This window comes from Thermobia domestica, chromosome 7 (genome assembly GCF_964235325.1).
Source record: "Thermobia domestica chromosome 7, izTheDome1.hap1.1, whole genome shotgun sequence".
Taxonomy (NCBI): domain Eukaryota; kingdom Metazoa; phylum Arthropoda; class Insecta; order Zygentoma; family Lepismatidae; genus Thermobia; species Thermobia domestica.
In genome coordinates, this window is record NC_137460.1 from 160,912,973 (window position 1) to 160,931,892 (window position 18,920).

At 34.8% G+C, this 18,920-nt stretch overlaps 1 protein-coding gene across 1 annotated transcript in view; it reads left to right on the top strand.

Annotated features, from left to right (window-relative positions):
• LOC145689392 (uncharacterized) overlaps positions 1 to 3,436 on the top strand; it is a 38,144-nt gene extending 34,708 nt beyond the window's left edge. Inside the window, exon 5 of the mRNA XM_081763545.1 lies at positions 3,140 to 3,436. Coding sequence (XP_081619671.1) covers positions 3,140 to 3,436 — 297 coding nt within the window. The remainder of the gene's footprint in view (positions 1 to 3,139) is intronic.
• The last annotated feature ends 15,484 nt before the right edge of the window (positions 3,437 to 18,920 follow it).

Below are 18,920 nucleotides of genomic sequence, written 5' to 3' on the forward strand. Positions count from 1 at the left end.
ATTTGCTTATTATGTGTCTCTTTAGCTTATACCGCATAAATGTGAGACGTTAAGCAAAATTATTTCCTTCAACTTCATAATCAAAATTTTGTAACTTCTGGAGATAGTCCGTAACTAATCTAATATTTCATTTTATGCCATTGAAATGGTACCAGAAATGGCCGCAATACCAGTTCTGCAGTAGTTTGGAAATATATAACTTTTCTCATCTGGGAATATTAATTGTTTATTGACTTTTAGTGTATTTTTAAAGTCGTATATTTTACGAAATGAAGCAAAATAAATTTTCTATTAAGATGTAAGCAATTTTTCTTGGGTTTAACATCCCACGATTATGTTTCGAGGCTAAGGGAGGCTATAATCATGATAATAAAAGAAATGGGAGAGTAAAGAAAGTGGAACGACACGGGAGAACCCCATGAAAACGCACACACACGATGTAAGTCCACAACAAAGCCACTTTGGGCGAGTTAGAAACAAACCGGGACTCCACGCATCAGCATTTGTATTGCTGCCTGCTCTAGTATTTCTCACACGAATGATTGACTTGGTATCTCCATTTCGAAATATGAGATCCTTCGTGGCTAAGTGGTTAGCGTGCGCGTGTTTGGCGTAGAAGACCCGGGTTCGATTCCCGGATTCCACGTTAATCAGTAGGTTCACAGCTCATATAGCCTCGCTGCTGAACGGAACGTTAAGCTCAAAATCAACTCAACCATATCGAAGTGACACGTTACGCTGGTGTTAAAGACGAACAATAAATATGAAATCATACTAGTTGTAATTTGGGCATAGACATATAACTCCAAACATTGTAAAAAGTTTTTGAAAGTCAAGGAAACATGGCTACATTATTTCATTTATGTAGTCAGTAAAAGCAAAAGCTACGTAAAAGATTTATAACTCATCTTTAATGCAAAACTTCAGATGAACCCGGTGTTTATGTATACGAATAAGAAGTAACGATATTTTAAATATAGCAATAGTCAAATAATACTAACTTAATTTTATATATTTTACTTAACATTACTCACTTCATTCACAGCATTACTAAGGTTTAGCTTCTGAAATATTAGATTTTCGAGGATTCTAGTTTCCAGATTTTCTCGTAAATTCCTAAATTGGAGCATACTGAAGAACATGTTCTTCAAACTGGAAACTTCATCTTTAAGAATAGGTGCGAGATTGCTGTATCAATACATAAAAATTAAGGATTACAATCAAGACTATGGGAAGAAGATTAAAATTTTAAAAAGAAAACACTCAAAATTAAAATCGATCAAAATAAGCATGTGAATCCATTTCCCATTCTAAACCTACGATAGACTTCCAAACTATAGGAGTCTAACGGAAATTCATTTATTGTTAATACTTGAGTACTCCTCTACGGCCAAGTAACTAAAACGCATTCTTTCTGTGTTCGTGATTTTAGGTCCTATTTGTGTGAGATCTAAGCTTCGGATAAAAATCCAAGTTGTAGTTCGGATCCCACTTTAAGAAATATGTCCCGTTTTCTATAGTTTCGGTATCATGGTTTACGCCCAGTCTCAATGGAGCAATAAGAGCAGAGATGTAACTAATTTTTGAGACGCTGGCTTTATTTTTTAAAATCCCACTATCTCTTACCCTTTTTGCTTTGGCGTCTACGTCGACAGATGGACAGACAGAAGACGATCATATTTATTCCAATACAGAGCATAGTTTGAAAGTCTAAAAGTCAATATCTAAGAATCTTGTAATAAAGAAATTAATATAAAATTTAAAACATGACATAATTGCTCAACATGAAAATTATTTTTTAAAATTAGAAAATGCTGAATATAATTTTAAAAGTTACTGGTTAAAGTTACAATGTAATTAAAGTATTAAAGTAGGTAAATTTTATTCTGTGCTTTAGTTGTGTACACACACACACACACATCACACTCACACACACACACACACACACACACACACACACATATATATATATATATATATATATATATATATATATATATATATATATATATATATATATAGGCGGTGCTGATTCCCCTTTGACGCTCATGTATACACTGGATAAAATGTTTTTCAATGCTGCTAGGGCGTCTCCAAAATCCCCTGACATAGGGTAACTTTGTTATTGTCAGAGCTAGAACAAAATGTAACAGGGCAAACCGTTTCCAAATATGACATTTTCAATCTAAAGCGAAGGAATTTTTTTAATCGGACGAACCGTTTGGGCTATACACTCTTTCTGAGCCAAATGTTAAATGAAAATTAAACATTGCCATTTAGTTGGATCCACAACATAAGTGAATGAAGTTATTATGTGTTATGCTAACGTGTCGATGATCACATTCCATTTCAAATGAGCCCCCATTCACCGTACTCTTACAAAATTTGTCCACCTCCTGTCCCGTCCTTCACTCCCCCGGCCCCAGGTAAATGGCAACGTTCTATTTTTATTTAACATAGGACGCATAAAGAGTGTACGGCCATATCGGTTCGTCCGATTTAAAACATTCCTTCACTTTAGATTGAAAAAATTATATTTGGTCATGGTTTCCCCTCTTACATTTTATTGTAACTCTAACAATAACAGAGTTACCCTTAGTCAGGGGACTTTTGAGACATCCTGTATATATGTTTGAAGCGCAACCTTCACAGAAGTGACAAATGATTTTTTTCTGTCGTTTTAGGCTATGCTGTAAATTAACATATGAAATGGCTACCTAGAGAGAATATTCAGACGTTAGCCTACAGTTGTACATATGTCTCATAAGTTGCAGTCCGGATACCAACAAAATTGGTGGGTTTCAGAAGGTGTAATCCAAAAGATTTAACTCTTTTAATATTTAGCGAACGTTGGAATGATCATGGTACTCGGGATAGAATCATTGCTACCCAGGAACTTGATGGTGTTGCGAAAGTACAGACTGTCACCGTGCTACACCAACAGTAGAAGACTTAAACGATGTGAGGAAGAGCTACAAACACCGTCCTCTGAAAAGAAACGCATCCGATCTGTGTCAGAGTTCAACTGGAAGATGAATTTCTTATTTTGTTCTGAAAGAACCAACTTTCATAACCCAGAGCACCAAAACTTTCACATAACTGAAACTACAAATTCGTGAAAGTATTCTTTCCCTTGCAGCAGCCGAAATGGCACGCGGGAGTGGAACTTGCGGAGAAGCCTCATACCTGTGCTGATCTTGTTGCAGCTGAAGCTCACAAATTTCGCCTGAACAAACAACGTCCTGTGCAAACGTCTACAGAAAGTAGGAAAACGAGCAATCAAATGGAGTACACACCTGAACAAAAAGTAAATAACGAGAAACACGAAGCATTTATTTTGTTGTGTGAGTGGCTGCAAAATAAACCAGACTGGGAGTTTATGACAGTAGCTGAGCTCTGGCTGAGAAAGATGAAATATATTCCGTGGGCTGGCTAAGACAAAAACTTATAGAACGTTATGGTGATCACCTGTATCTTAGTACTGTTCCTGGCAAACCAGAAGTTGTGTGATCGCGTGACATAGTGAAGTATTTGCTCCAAAAGAACTGGCACGAAAATGCACACACAAAAAAATATGTCGATGAGAAAATAAAAATAATGACATTAGAGGCAGAGATTATAAAGGCAAGATTCGTGAACACTGTACAGTGTTAATACTTACTCAGAAATGGAAGAGATGAGAGATTCCAATTTAGGCAAGTCATGGGTTCCTACATCATTGCAAACATTGCTGCAACATCTAATTACTTTTCCGACAAAACAGGCGTCACTTGGTCATGTGATCATCTATTCTTGCAGGCCGAGATCTACGATTCCCCCAACAATGCTTGCTGCAGGAGTGCAAATGAATTATGCATTTGGAACTCGCTGGCTGATAGAAGAACTTAACGAACCACTGATTTTTAGTCTTACAACGAAGTCATGCGTTAGAAGCAGTCGGTAGCAGCTTCTCATAGTGGCAACATCTTGAAAGAGTTCTATCTTAGAGAGTTTCTTCAGTGGGCCACTGACAACATTGATCATAACATTAGCACCGTTGCGTATGAGCTTACCCCTACGCCAACATTATTGTTCAAAGACAGATTCACGAAGAAACCAGACAAACGAAACCTTGCCACAGTGATAACAAAGGTTGTTACACGGTGTCCTCATCCAAAATGTAGGATTAAGTTCATTCTGAACGTTGGAGCAGTACTTCATCGGATTTGTTAGACGAAGTAAAATTCAGAGATGCGAGTGGATGGTATTGTCAAGCAATACCGTTTATTCGTATTGTCGACGTCCGAACGTGGAGTTTCCATTGTATTTGATGGATATGACACTCCAAGTACGAAGGGTCATGAACGCGAAAGACGTAAATGTTATAGTTATGAACCAGATGTGTTTTTTAACTACTCCATAAATAACTGTATCAGCCAGGAAACATTTTTATCGAATACCACAAAGACAAATTTATTGCTCTTCTTTCTCAGGCATTCACATTAGACGGTCATGACACTTCACAGTCTACTGGAGATGCCGACTGTCTAATTGTCCAAACGGCTCTGAAACATACTGCCTCCGGTAATTTTGATATTGCCATTGTGATTGTGCTAGTATACCACTTCAGACCTGAAATGTGTAATATCTTTGTTTAAACAAAAGAAGAATAAAGAGAATTAAGCGCTCACATATGAATGTCTGTGAAATATGTCATAATATAACACCACCTATGTTATCACATCTACTGATGATTCATGTCACCAGTGGATGTAATACCCTATCTGCGCCTTTGCTATTGAGAAACCTAATACATATAACAAATCACGAAGTTCACAGAAGGCAAGAGAGTTAAGTAATTCACTCCTGACTTGTCCAGTAAACCTGCAGATGTATCTGGAATCAGCATACAATATTCTTGGTTCTTTACAGTGAAGACCCTGACACATCAGTTCGGTACTTGACTTACATTAGAGGAATCGACGGATTAAAGAATTTAATTATTCTGGAAAGACTGCCTCCTTCGGAGAATGCTACGTATTTTCACATTTTACGAATATATCTGCAAACAGTACGTTGGAAAACACTTATCTGTAACCCCCTGGATTCAGCTAAGTGGAGCTCGATGGTTTACAATAACATTTCTATCCCGATTCAAACTGATCTGGCACCACCGAAAGAGATTCTTCTGAAGATAAATCCGCTGTAAATGCAAATCTTCATCCAGGAGACCATGCAAAACAAATATCTGTTCATGTCGCAAGCATGACTGAAGTGTGTATCATATCATCACATGCTAAATGTCACAGTGGATCATGTTGCAGTGCCGGTATACTCCATCTGTGTGATAGTGACGATGAAGATCTTGACAACGAAATGTAAATGTGTTGATTACATTCAGTATGTAATAAAAATTTATTTAAAATGAACATCGTGCTCAATTTCAGTTGTAATTCAGCGTGCTTATTTATAAAACGTCAGATATTAGTTATTGTTACGTATTTTCGTTTTACCTGATTTAATTCGTGTGGTAGTAGCTCTCACGCATAATTATATATTGAGAAGCGTGCAATTCTTTCATACTGCAAAATATTTCAAACATGATAATTCACAGAAATTATAATGTTTAGAATCGTTTTATATATTCATCAGAATGTATATTGCTACATCTTTCCTTACATTACGTGAAAGAGCAATAATATTTTGTATCCTGTATGTGCGCATAGACCTGTAACTAAAGGAGGATGTATATATGTAAACCTGTACAGTGTTCCACTTTAAAGGGATTAAAGTCCTCGTGTGAGTCTTTTTTACTACATAAAGTTTTTCTATATAATATCATTTTACGCATTTTATATGGTAATTTCAGCAACTTTGAACCACTCTGTATACATTATCCCAACTTGGATAGCAGTGAGCTTTTAGTGTGTCAAGCTTGGATTGATTCTGCTTCAAATGAGACCAAAGTCAGTTTTATATCAATTACTTCTAGGTTGACCCTATTTTCAGCTGGTGCGCCTACATTAGAACGGGAATAGGGAACAGCGGACCAAACATTGTTAGGATCATCAAATGTAGGAGGCTCAGGTGGGCAGATCATATTGCCAGGATAGAAGAAAGTAGGAATGCTTTCAAAGTCTTAACTGGAAGACCAATCTGAAAACGACCATTAGGAAGACCTAGGCGCAGATGGGAAGACAATATTAAGATGGATCTCTCAGAAATAGGAATACAAAGTAGAAACTTTATTCAGTTGGCTAAGGATAGAGGTCAATGAAGAGCTTTCGTAAACGCGGCCTTGAATCCCCGGGTTCCATAAGCCATAGAGTTAGTTAGTTAATGGCAAATACGTTATTATAGAAACTTCATAAAATTTATCGATACGGTCTTTTCGCTATGTACACTCATGTCCAAAATGATTGTCGCATATCTATAACTGTCTTCTTGTAAGAATATAATTTGATAATGATCTTGCAGGGTACTTTTAATACTGATACTATGTGTATAATCGGGAAATGTATATTTGTGGTAAATTTCATAGGAAAAAAATTATAAATACGAAAATTAGAATGAGTAAACCAAAATGTTTCTAAATGGACAAGAAAGTTTTATTTTCATCTTATTGTTCTTATTTACTGCTCTTTTGACATGAAATTTGCCACATACATGTCTTTGCCGATTATGCACATACTAACATTATAAGAAATACCGGGCAAATTCTTTATCAGATTATATTCCTACAAAAACATTTATATACATGCGACAATAATTTTGGGCATGAGTGTACGTAGTATTCATTTCCACCAAACATTAACTAGCTCTATGGCGTATGGAACCCGAAGGTTCAGTACTGCATTTATAAAAGCTCTCTATAGACTTATTTGTTAGCCAACTAGATCCAGTTTCTACTTTGTATCACTATTTCTGCGAGATCTATCTTAATATTAACACCATTTGCGTATATGTCTTCTCGATTGGGTTTCTTTTTAAAATTTTGAAAATGTTCCTACTTGTTTCCACTCTGGTTACATCACTGCCAACCTGAATCTCCTAGATTCAATGACCCTAACAAAATTAGGTAAATGGTATAAATTGTATAGTTTCTCGTTATGAAGATCAAATATTCACTAGTTAAAATTACAGTTAAAACTAACAGATTATTTTGCAGAAGAAAACTGTAACAGAAACTGAGAATTATACAGTTACCATTTTATTATTTTAATCTGCTCTTCGTTAACTTCATTGCACACGTTTCTACATAATTTTAGATTACGAAAAAATAAAAAGATTATATAAAGCAGCTCACTAGGTAGAAACAAGCGTAACTCGTTAGTTATTTTCACATTTTAAGTAACAGAAAATACTATTTATATTTCAATACTCCTCTCTGACGAAATAGCTAGAGCATTATGCTTTCTGTGTACGCAACTGTGGATTCCATCTCTGTGGGATAGTAAACCTCGGAGGAAAATCCGTTTAGTCGTTTGGGCTTCTTTTAATGACTGATCTCCGTCTGCTACAGCTTCTGTTCTCAAATAACTTGTTAAACTCAAATTGATTAACTAAGTAAACAAGAATGGCTGTATAATATAATCACAAAATTACGAGCATTTCCAATTAATAGAAAGAAACGTATTTAAAAAGAAGTAGCAATTATGAATATTTGATCCTATTATTTTGTACCACAATGTGTAATCAAACAAAATATTTAATTGAATTTTAAAATGTGTATAGAATAGGCGAGGCAGTTTGAATATTCTTTAGGGTTCATAATCGAATATTCTTTAGGATTCATTCGAATTGATAATTTGAAAATTTGGTTAAGATCGGTCCTGTGGTTAAAGCATGATGAAGTCACAAAGACAGTAACTCTTATTTTTATTCTTTTTTCATATATCTCCCCCTTTCCTAGGTCACACAGTAAAAGTGAAATAAGGAAAACATCCCAGGCTCGAACCTTATCTATGTTGAAAGTTTGATCGAGATCGGTCGGGTGGTTCAAGAGTTATTAAAGTTATTTATTTTTATAGATTTATCCCCTCCCCTCCCCCCTAAAGTTCTACAGTTAAAGTGATATGACAAAAACCACCTCATATCTGAACCTCATCTATGTTGAAAATTTGGTTAAGATCGGTCGGGTAGTTTAAACGTGATGAAGTCACAAAGACAGTCACTTTTATTTTTACTTTTTTTTTTTTTACATATATCTCCCCCCTCGGCCATCCCTTCGCTAAACTGTAAAAATGAACTGAAGAAAACATCCCAAGCCCGAACCTTATCTATGTTGAAAGTTTGATTGAGATCGGTTGACGGTTCAAGAGATTAAGAGTCACAAACATAGTTTCTTTCAATTTTATAATATAGATTTCCTTTACAAATCCAGTCTGATATTCTACTTATCGCCCTATGTATGTGTATTGTTTTCAAAATTATAGATATAGGGCGTTCAGAGCACAAAGGAGTCAAATCGAATTACCAAAATTATGAAAAAAAGATACATAAAATTTGCACGATACGCTTAAGTACATGGAAAAGTTAACACTGCTTTTTACACTATAAGAACTGTGTACAATGTCTATGGATATGAATCGTTTAAGCTCTGAAAAGAGTTTCAGCTAGAGTTCTTAAAGATGAAATATGTTCACAATGACCAAAACGTGGACTTGAACCCTTGTGCACCGAACGCTCCATATACTCTAGGTCTATAAGGTAAAAGAAAAACACCTTTTCTCTCTGAATTTAATTAACTTCTTTCTTTTTCTCCTTTGAATTTTAAGGGAACGGCCTGTTCAGGTATCGTCTTTGGCGGTTTTTTCCTAGGCTTTTAAAGACAAGGTTTATTTTTGAGTGAATGTTGTATTTGGGTTTCGTGCAAAAATATTTAACCACCACCTTATAAAGTACATTACAGTACAAAGATATCTAAATGCGGAAGCTAAAACAGAAATGCTCGGCTTCTTCGTGAATCGCTTATAAAAAATGTAAAATACCGATCATTATAACCACCAACATATTAAGAAATCCAATTAAGTCTTGAGATATGAAATTTGGTATAAAGCTGAGCACGAATGGATACACAGAGTAAATATAACATTCAGTTGCATACATTTAGGTATTTTCACCCCGGAGTGTTGAGAGGAGAGTAAATTTAAGTTAATTGTGACTCTTGAGGGAAGTGATATCAATAAAATTAAAATGTCATCGGTGCAAACAAAGGGAAGAAAGTTTTCCGAAAGCACTAATTTTTGTATAGAAGCATTAGTGGGGAAGAAAATTTACCTAATGTATTAACTCTCCTATAGAAACATTAGTAGGGAATTAAACCTACCAAGTGTACTAATTGAAGCGCTTGGAGGATAAAGGTGGTATGTAACAAATTGAAGATGGGAAAATTGACTTTCACAACTTTGTCCGTTAACATACCACCTTCATCGTTTCTAAATATCTGCACTAGGACGAGGACTCACTAAATAATGTGTTAGGTAGTATGAGTAGTACATAACACGTGCAACAGCCAGAATGCAACATTTCGAAAAATGTAACATAACACCTTTATCCTCCAAGCGCTTACAAGCGTCAGTATGAAAGAAACTTAACTAATTTACTAATTCTTGTATACAAGCATTAATAGAAAAGAAAATTTACCTAATGTATTAAACTCGTATAGAAACATTAGTAGGGAAGAAAACCTACCTAATCCACTAATTCTTGTATATAAGCATCAATAGGGAAAACTTACTTAATGTACTAATTGTTGTAAACAAGTATTAGTAGGGAGCAAAACTTACCTAATGTACTAATTGTTGTATACAAGCAATAGTAGGGAAGAAAACTTACCCAATGTACTAATTCTTGTATACAAGCATTAGTAGGGAAGAAAACTTACCTACTGTACTTATTCTTGTATACAAGCATTAGTAGGGAAGAAAACTTACCCAATATACTAATTCTTGTATACAAGTATTAGTAGGGAAAAAAACTTACCCAATGTACTAATTCTTGTATACAAGCATTAGTAGGGAAGAAAACTTACCCAATGTACTAATTCTTGTAAAACAGCTTTAGTAGAAAAAAACTTATTTAATGTACTAATTCTTGTATACAAACCTTATTACTTTAGGTATAATTTCTGATCTAAGTTTATAACGATACAGTTTTAACTTCACCTATGTGACTTCCATCAAGAGCCACCCACTAGAGTCCATGTTTGTTCTAAGTTACATTTGGTAGATTTTTTGTTTTTAATACACAGAATACCAATCTCACTCCCTTGAACGAATGCTGAAAATGTTACTCTCAAGGTGCGGGGTTCGAATTCCATATAGGAGATGCAGAGGAAGAAAGATAACCTTTATTATTAGTCAATGACATAAAGATGTTAAATTTTGTATATGGGAACTTCTTAATAAGCTGAATATAAATGTCGTATTTACTTGCACAAAATTTTGATACCTTACCCGAATGTGAGAGAAGGAGAGGATATAGCTGAATGTTTCTCTTGAATTGTTCGACATTCATACAATTCGAACCTTGAGTTCGTGTTACCTTGAGTTTGTGTTTTATTCACTTCTACAACTTCAATGTGATGGACTGGAATGAGAATTTGTTTTCTTTTAAGCTCCTGTATTAAGAAAAGATATAGGGAGGGAATTGAATTGGAATTGATATATCAGGGTGTCTACTGATACTGGAAATACTAGAATTATACTGGAATTTAATTTTGATACTGGGAATACTGGAAATATACTAAAATTTTGATCCACATACTGGAAAATTCATGAAACTGGTAATTTGTCAACAATGCTTCTTTTTTTTTTTTGTAATAAACATAACAAATTTTACACTCTCCATTCAAGAAACTTCAATTTAAATTATAGTAGAAAAACTATTATATATATATATATATATATATATATATATATATATATATATATATATATATATATATATATGTAAATTAATATTCATTTTAAGTTTAACACCGCCATGACTGAGGGTGTTCGACTTTTTTGTAATTGTTTTAATAGTCTTAGAAACAATTTTGTATTCATTGAGATTGTAAATTGTTCGAAAGCATGAGTTGTATACATTTTGTAATTAGACATTTAAAGTAATGGGTGGAGTGGAGGGCTGTGAGGGGTGTTGGGAGGCCCTTTAAAAATGTTTAAAACATTATTGTATATAAAAAATCAAGGTTAACTAAATTTATTAAAAATAAAATTTTCCTTTGATGGTAAAACAATTACAAACCAAAAAATCAAGAGTGTGATTATTTCTAAAGAACTTGAAAAAAAAATTATTGTATTAGGTACAGGAATTTTGCTGATAGTTATACTGAATATACTGGAAATATACTGGAATTTTCAAAATGAAACTCAGTAGACACCCTGTATATTACTACTGGCCTATATATTGCAAGTGATATATAGTCGGAAAGTTGATATGTTTCGTACACTGTGTTTCATATCAATCTTATCTCCTACTGGGAAAAGAATGGCCACTTCAGATAGTTGCTATTTAAACTTTTAATGCCACTCTAGTGGGAATGAAAATGTGAGGTAACGTTTAATTAAAGTTCTTTTTTTAAAAATACTTGAAGGATGTTAATATTTTATGAATGTATTAATTGATTTTAAACTATCTAAACTTACATGGATACAATGAACGTATTCTTTCGAGAATTTTCGAAAGGTGAATACTTACTCGTAAAGAAATGAAATCACTGCGTAGTGTTCGAAAAAATCATCAGAACATACAGTTAAGGCAGGAAATGGAATTTTCCATTCCTTATAGTTCTTTTTTGCCGAGACTTTTGTAGGAACATAGTCAATTAAATCATTATGTCCCATGATAATAATACATGCTAGGCCATAACAGATAACAATGAACACAATCCAAAAGAATCTGTGAAAAAAGAAAAAAAAGTATATGAAATACTTACCGGGTGACAAATTCACTTGAGTGCAAGTACATTTGTCTTATTCAAACCTTTAATTGAAAATTACTTCAATAGGCTACTGTATACACATAGTAACAATACAACACAATGGCTCTGTCACCCGAGATGTATTAAATTCTAACAGAAGCTTGGTGCTCCTTCATCACCATCAATACTTTGGAGTAAAGTATTAAATTCGTAGTAGGTAGCCGATTTAACTACTACCTGACATAATGAGGACTTAATAACACATCATTGTTGTTTTATATACAGTTCCAAAACAACTGCTTTTACAAAAATATCTTCTTATTAAAGGGAATGATTCCTATGAGAAACTATAAAGTCTAGCGTAAACTACTTATAAGTTATTAAGGATCGAAATATAATCTGCGATGAAGAGAAACGTAGGAACAACAGGTGGTAGTACTTCTATTCATATAAATGTTGACAGAAAATTCATACGCTCAAAAACTATTTTCGTGAATAATTACAGGAAATAGCTATAATAAGTAGTTCGTTACTTGGTATCAATGTCAAATATACCGTGTAAAGCTTTGGTCATAGCAAAACATAAAAACTAATACGAGTTCTCATAGTCAGTTACTAGATATTTATGATATTCTTGGAAGATGGTGTTTACGCCTGATCCCGCACATATTGTATCATTTATAAACACTCTGAAAACAAACATATTAACCAGCGACTGAAAATCAACCATACACTGCACCAGCAAACTTTTCAAAACCACTTCTGAAATACTTCTCCTGTTGCTGCTCTTTTCCCTCCACTCTCATTCTATTTACTCTATACCGTTGCACTCTACCTCCAGACCACCAGGACATCATATATTACGAGCCATGCTTCTACACATAGATTTAAAAGTTATGTATTTCGAAGACTATTATCTTAAATTTATATATATATATATATATATATATATATATATATATATATATATATATATATATATATATATATAAGTGTTCAGTATTTGTACATTACTGAGTCAATGAAGTAAGTTAGACCTATATAAAGTAAGCTGGTGGAATTAATAGCACCAGCTATTAATAGTCTATATTTATGCTTCATATGACTAGAAAATTGATATTACTTTTGCTAGTTTAGTTTTGATGATTTTTAATAGTTCTTAAATTACATTATTTTGAAGCCTGTTAATTAGTGATATTAATTACAATTGAGTAAATCCTTTCAATATTGGATGTTGTGTATGAAGAAGCCGAAATTAATTATATGAAAGTATAATGACCTAGTCGCAAGTAGAATTGTAATTTATAAGTTATTTAACCATGTACTGTTTGGCTATGAAGGATTCAAACAAGAATCTTGACAAGTATTGTTTGTAGAAGTATTGTTCCATTTCTTCAACTTTACAAATATAAATTTTATACAGATTGTAGTGATTTGCACAAATATCAAGTCGTAAAACATCGATGAAGGAAACTAAGCAGGGATTAGGGGTGCAAGATAACTCAGGAGCATTGCATGAAGAGTACCCCCCTTTTTTTTTTCTAAAATCCCGGAGCCCGTGCTCATACGTGTTTAAATGACGTATCTCCTTCTGCTATCTTTTTTTTACAGAACGAACCTAGAAACGTTACCAGATTTCAGAAGTTCAGACTTACCCAGATAACATACACATGTGTCTGATTTCCCAATAAATGATTCTCATTGTTTGAGAACGTTGGAATGCATCGTAAGGCGGCACAATGACTGATGTTCCTTTTGTGAAACGGACTTGGATTAGGATGATGCCTGTGTGGGTTCAAAATGAGTAATAAAAACTGTGAAGAAAACACTAACAACCTATCCAGAAAATTACACATATATTATAGCACACCAACTTACACGGATTGCACAAATTACTGGAAACGATTTCACTCCAACAGCATTTTTACTGAAGCCAATAAATTCAAATGAAGGGTATAATGATTTTTTTCCTTCCTTTGCACCCACTAAAAATATTCAAGTAGTACGTGAGCAAGACTCTTGCAGGTTGGTCCTGGCTTGGCACACGTCTTGCAGCTATGATCTTTGTCTTTCATCAGGATCACTAGCTTGGGCTTGGGCTTGGGCTTGGGCTTGGGCTTGCATGCATGACTAAGACCATAACTGCAAGTTCAAGACTATGTGCTCATCACTAGTGGTGACATTCAAACAAGGCATGGTCGATGGTTGTGTAGACGCATTCATAATTCTGGATGTGTAGATGCAGTGGCGGCGGTTGGACGTTAAAAGTGGGGGGCAAGACATGATCTGAACAATTGCATATCAATGTTAGATTTCCTGGTTGTTTCTAACACTGTTTGGTGAAAGGTTGTATAACTAATAGGATACTATCTTTTTTCACTTAAAACACCTTATATTTCTATTTTATTAAGCAAATTCATAAGAGCAATACAAGTAGGTACTAGTCCTTTATACTCTTAAACAACGAAAGTGTAAGAAGAGATTTGAGTTCTTGCTCATGAACATCTTAAAATTCTGTCTGGAAAATTGTGTGATCAGATTATTATTTACTACAACACCAAGATAAATCGGAACAGATAAATTAACAGAATCTTTTTCCCGGGATATCCAATCAACAAAGTGTAACTGCAATAATTCTTTGTTTCTAGATGAGGCCCAGTAAGCGTCAGTATCTACAGGAAGCGGTGTGCTGTTATTTGGGGCTCCTATTCTACAGGTTGTGTCGGTGATCGCTTGAACCTTTCAAGCGCTTTTACAATTTTCTTCCTATAAATGTCTAAAACTAGAGGTATGCGCCGATACAAAATATCGCATCTGCATCCATACCGCATCCGCAGCATCTCTATCCGCATCCACATCCGCAGATAAGGAGGTAGCAAATATATACATCTTACAAATTCTATAATAGTCATGATTTCTAAAATATTTGATTTCTAAAATATTTTAAATAGCTATCTCTTGTAGTTTTCTGAATCAAACGAAACAATACATTATGTCAGTTTCTACGTGATCAAATACCAACTACGATAAATAAAAAGCAATTTAAACCGTGCAGATACAAATTAAAAATTACTGAACGATCTATGTACTTACGCAGGGTATTCAAATGCAGATATCGGACCAAAATAATGCCACGTAGGTGATATCCCCTCTATCAAGTAATTTTAGAGCACGTCACTAACAAGTAACACTTCCCAAGTGTAACACCCCGATTTTGATAAAAATTCGGCAGGTAGATACTACACATAAAACAAACGAATACATGTTTTTTTTTTTCTGCGGAAAAAACGGTTTTAGGGGGCAAAAGCTCCCACCCAAAAGTTTGGAATTTGACGCCAGAAAGTCAGAAACAGGTGGACAGAAGTGAACAAAATTGTGCACAGATATTGTAGACATAAAATAAGGGAATACGGGTTAGGTATTTTCCTGAAAAAAAAAACGGTTAGGTGGGGCACGGACCCTTCCAATCCTTTGATCACGAAATATCAAAAGTGCTAATACAAATATTCCAGATGTGTGTAAAGAACATGAAGAGTTGCAACGAAACTTTGTGTATGGAAAATAAGCAAAAAATAAACGAATACGTTTTTTTTTAATTTTCTATGGAAAAACGGTTTTAGGAGGCAAAAGCCCTAGTCCAAAGTTTTGGAATTTGACGCCCGAAAGGCAAAAGCAAGTGAATCGAAGTGAATGAAATTGTGCACAAATATTGTAAAGGTAAGAAGGAGAAATACGTGTTTCGTATTTTCCTGAAAATTAAAAAAGAAAAAGAAACTGTTGACGTGAGAAAAGCTCAACTTTCCGTATGAAACAATGTAGGCGGTCAGGTTCTCACATACAAGGGGGCGTGTATAGCATATAGCTGACGAAGGTAACATTAGTATATGCATGTGATATACGAAAAGCTGTTAGATGTCAGACATCCTGCAACGGCATGATGTAACATCTAAGGGCAGTGCCTATGTCGCATACGGATAACGTATGCTCCGTACTGATTTCTATAGTAAGCAAGACGAAACCGTATATTTGTACAATATACCGCTGTCCGGAGAACGGATTTTTCTCTGTGCGCAGAAAATTAAAAAAAAAAAAAAACACGTATTCGTTTATTTTATGTGTAGTATCTACCTGCCAAATTTTATCTAAGTCGGAGTGTTACACTTGGGAAATGTTACTTGTAAGTCTTTAAACTTCATTATTACTAATAAAAAAGGAGCATTTCTTCGGTGAAAGTGCAAAACCTCGTATCTTCACTTTTTATGGAATTTTAGAGTTTGGTTGCATTCAATTCCAAACATCTGAATCTACGTGTGTTTCGTTCTGTTTAGGTTAGAAATGTCATTTACCTACAAAACGGATGCTAAAAATATTGAGAAGAGCAATAAAAGGACCACTCTCGCAGTCATTTCTTGTCGTTCAGTTATCACTGAATCACAAACTTCATCATCATCATAGGTATTCTGCCTTTATTGGCAGGTCACTTGCCGCAGCTGAGAAGCTTCCATGCTCCACGGTCCTCCGTTAACCTCTTCGTCTTCGCGTATGATCTTTCTGTTTTAATATCATCCATTAATTGTAGTCTCCTTCGCCCCCTCTCTCCTTTCCCCCACCATACCCCCTAGGACGTTCCTCATGATACAATTTCTTCTAGGCAATGTCCCAACCGGCTTCTCTTCCTCTTCCTAATAATATCTAAAAGTGTTCTTTTCTCACCCACCATTTCTAACACTCTCTCATTCGTTTTCGGCTCGACCCAACTAATTCTTTCCATTCTTCTCCAACCCACATTTGAAGGCTTCCAGTCGATTTTCATCACTTTTACGTAATGTCCACGTTTCCGCTCCATACAGTACAACATTCCACACGAAACATTTTATGAGTCTCTTTGTCAACTCTTTATTCAAGGTCCCACAAAACAGACTTTTCTTCCTCCTAAAAGCTTCTTTCGCCATTCCTATCTTTGCTTTTATTTCACTTTCGCATTCCATGTCATTACTAAGAATACTACCCAGATATCGAACACTATCCGCTTGTTCCATTTTCTCCCTTCCTACTTTTATATTTGACACAGACCCATTCGTTCCAATCAACATGGCTTTTGTCTTTCTAACATTTATTTTCATCTCATATTCTTCAAAGCCCTTTCTCATTTTTTCTAACATTTTATTGATTTTCTTTTCAGATTCCGCAACAAGCGCCATATCGTCTGCAAATCTTATGCATCTAATCATTCTACCTCCTACCGAAATACCATCATCATCATGTAGGCTCTTTTTCACTATATCTTCTAGATAGACATTAAATAGTGTTGGCGAGAGGCAGCATCCTTGTCGAACTCCTCTTCCAATTGCACTCTCTTCCGTCAGTTCTTCCCCTATCCTAACACTTACTTGTTGGTTCATATGTAAGTTTCTTATGAGTCTTCTATCTTTCCATTCGAATCCTATCTTCGTTAGAACTCCTAACATCAATTCCCAATTTACGCGGTCAAAAGCCTTCTCTAGATCAATAAATACAACATACTCACAAACACACTTATTTTGATTTTAGTTATTTTTCAACCGGTTTTAAAACTTCTAATTCTTAACAAACGTTTTTCTTTCTATCATTATCACAAATTTTATAGCGTTTTTAGAAGGGAAAAGATGTAGCAAAACCATATCCGCAACTTTATCCGCTATCCGCTCAGAAAAGAAATATATATCCGCATCCGCGCAAATCTTTATCGAAAACAACATTGATGCACTCACTTGTGTGACAAGCGTGGTAGATAGCTTTCCAAATACTTCTTACAAACTCTTCATCTGTCTTCAAGTTTAAAGATTTTGTTGAAACCTTCTTTGCAATAGCCACACGGTCTGTAACTGTTGCTTTACCAGATGATTGAGGAATTTCGGAATTTGGCTGTGATCCTAGTTTTTTCTAGTTCATGAACCAGCTGTGATTTTTCCGGTTTAGTCAGAAATCCATTTCTCGTCAAAAATAAAGATGTAGAAATTAACTTAGAAATTACGAAACTTTCAAGATTTCAATCCTACCTCAAGATCAATCTGTCTTCGCATAAAAAGAAGCTACTTGCAATCCTATAAGGTAAACGCACTGGATTTCGACAGGTTAACTTTTTCAAAAATCAATCGCCTATTGTGGCCACAATATTGGTCGATGTTGGCCCATTTTTTCCTTGAACTGTACAGTCCCTACTAATACTAAAAGTCACAACAAGGCTCAAATGTTAATGTTAGAAATTCTTATGAAACTGGAACTCGCCAATAAAACCCGAATTCGACACACTTCACCTGGTTTCGACAGTTGCGATATCTGAATTCGACACCTTCAATTATATCAATGTAAAACATTAAGTATGCATTATTAGTAATAGTAATCTCTTCTCAGCTTCAAATATTGTTTTATTGTTATGCAGAAATAATCAGACGGACAAAAGAACACAACCTAAATTTTCTGAACTGAGTAGTTACTTCGATGATCCTCAATTCGACATGCTGGAACCTAATTTCGACATCCCATGTCGAACTGAGATTACAAGTATCGGAGAATTATGCAACAAATAGCTTTATGAAAGACTGAACATACTTGTACGTTTAGATATTCAGTTAAAATTATATTTGCACTACTGAGCATGAATTCGACAACCTTGTCGAACTCCGGTTCACGTTACGAATAAAGGCTCGTGTTTTCGACAACCCCCCGTTCATGTTACATCACAACCTTTGTTCTCACAGAAGAACACAAAACGCACGGATTGAAATTCCTTTACGACATTAAAGTACTACTATTTGCTTGAATCAAACCTAACTTTAATAAAAGTCTTACGAAAATAATTTGCAGTCTTATGTTTTCCTTAAGATTATGTGTTTTTTTCTGTAAGAGTGTGTCACACACACAACAATGTACTTCTTTTCTCCATACATATGACTCATCTACTGTAACAGTGCTTTTGACACGAGAAAAGACACTCCCATAATGTTGCCACTTCTATGCACGATTGCAGGGATGA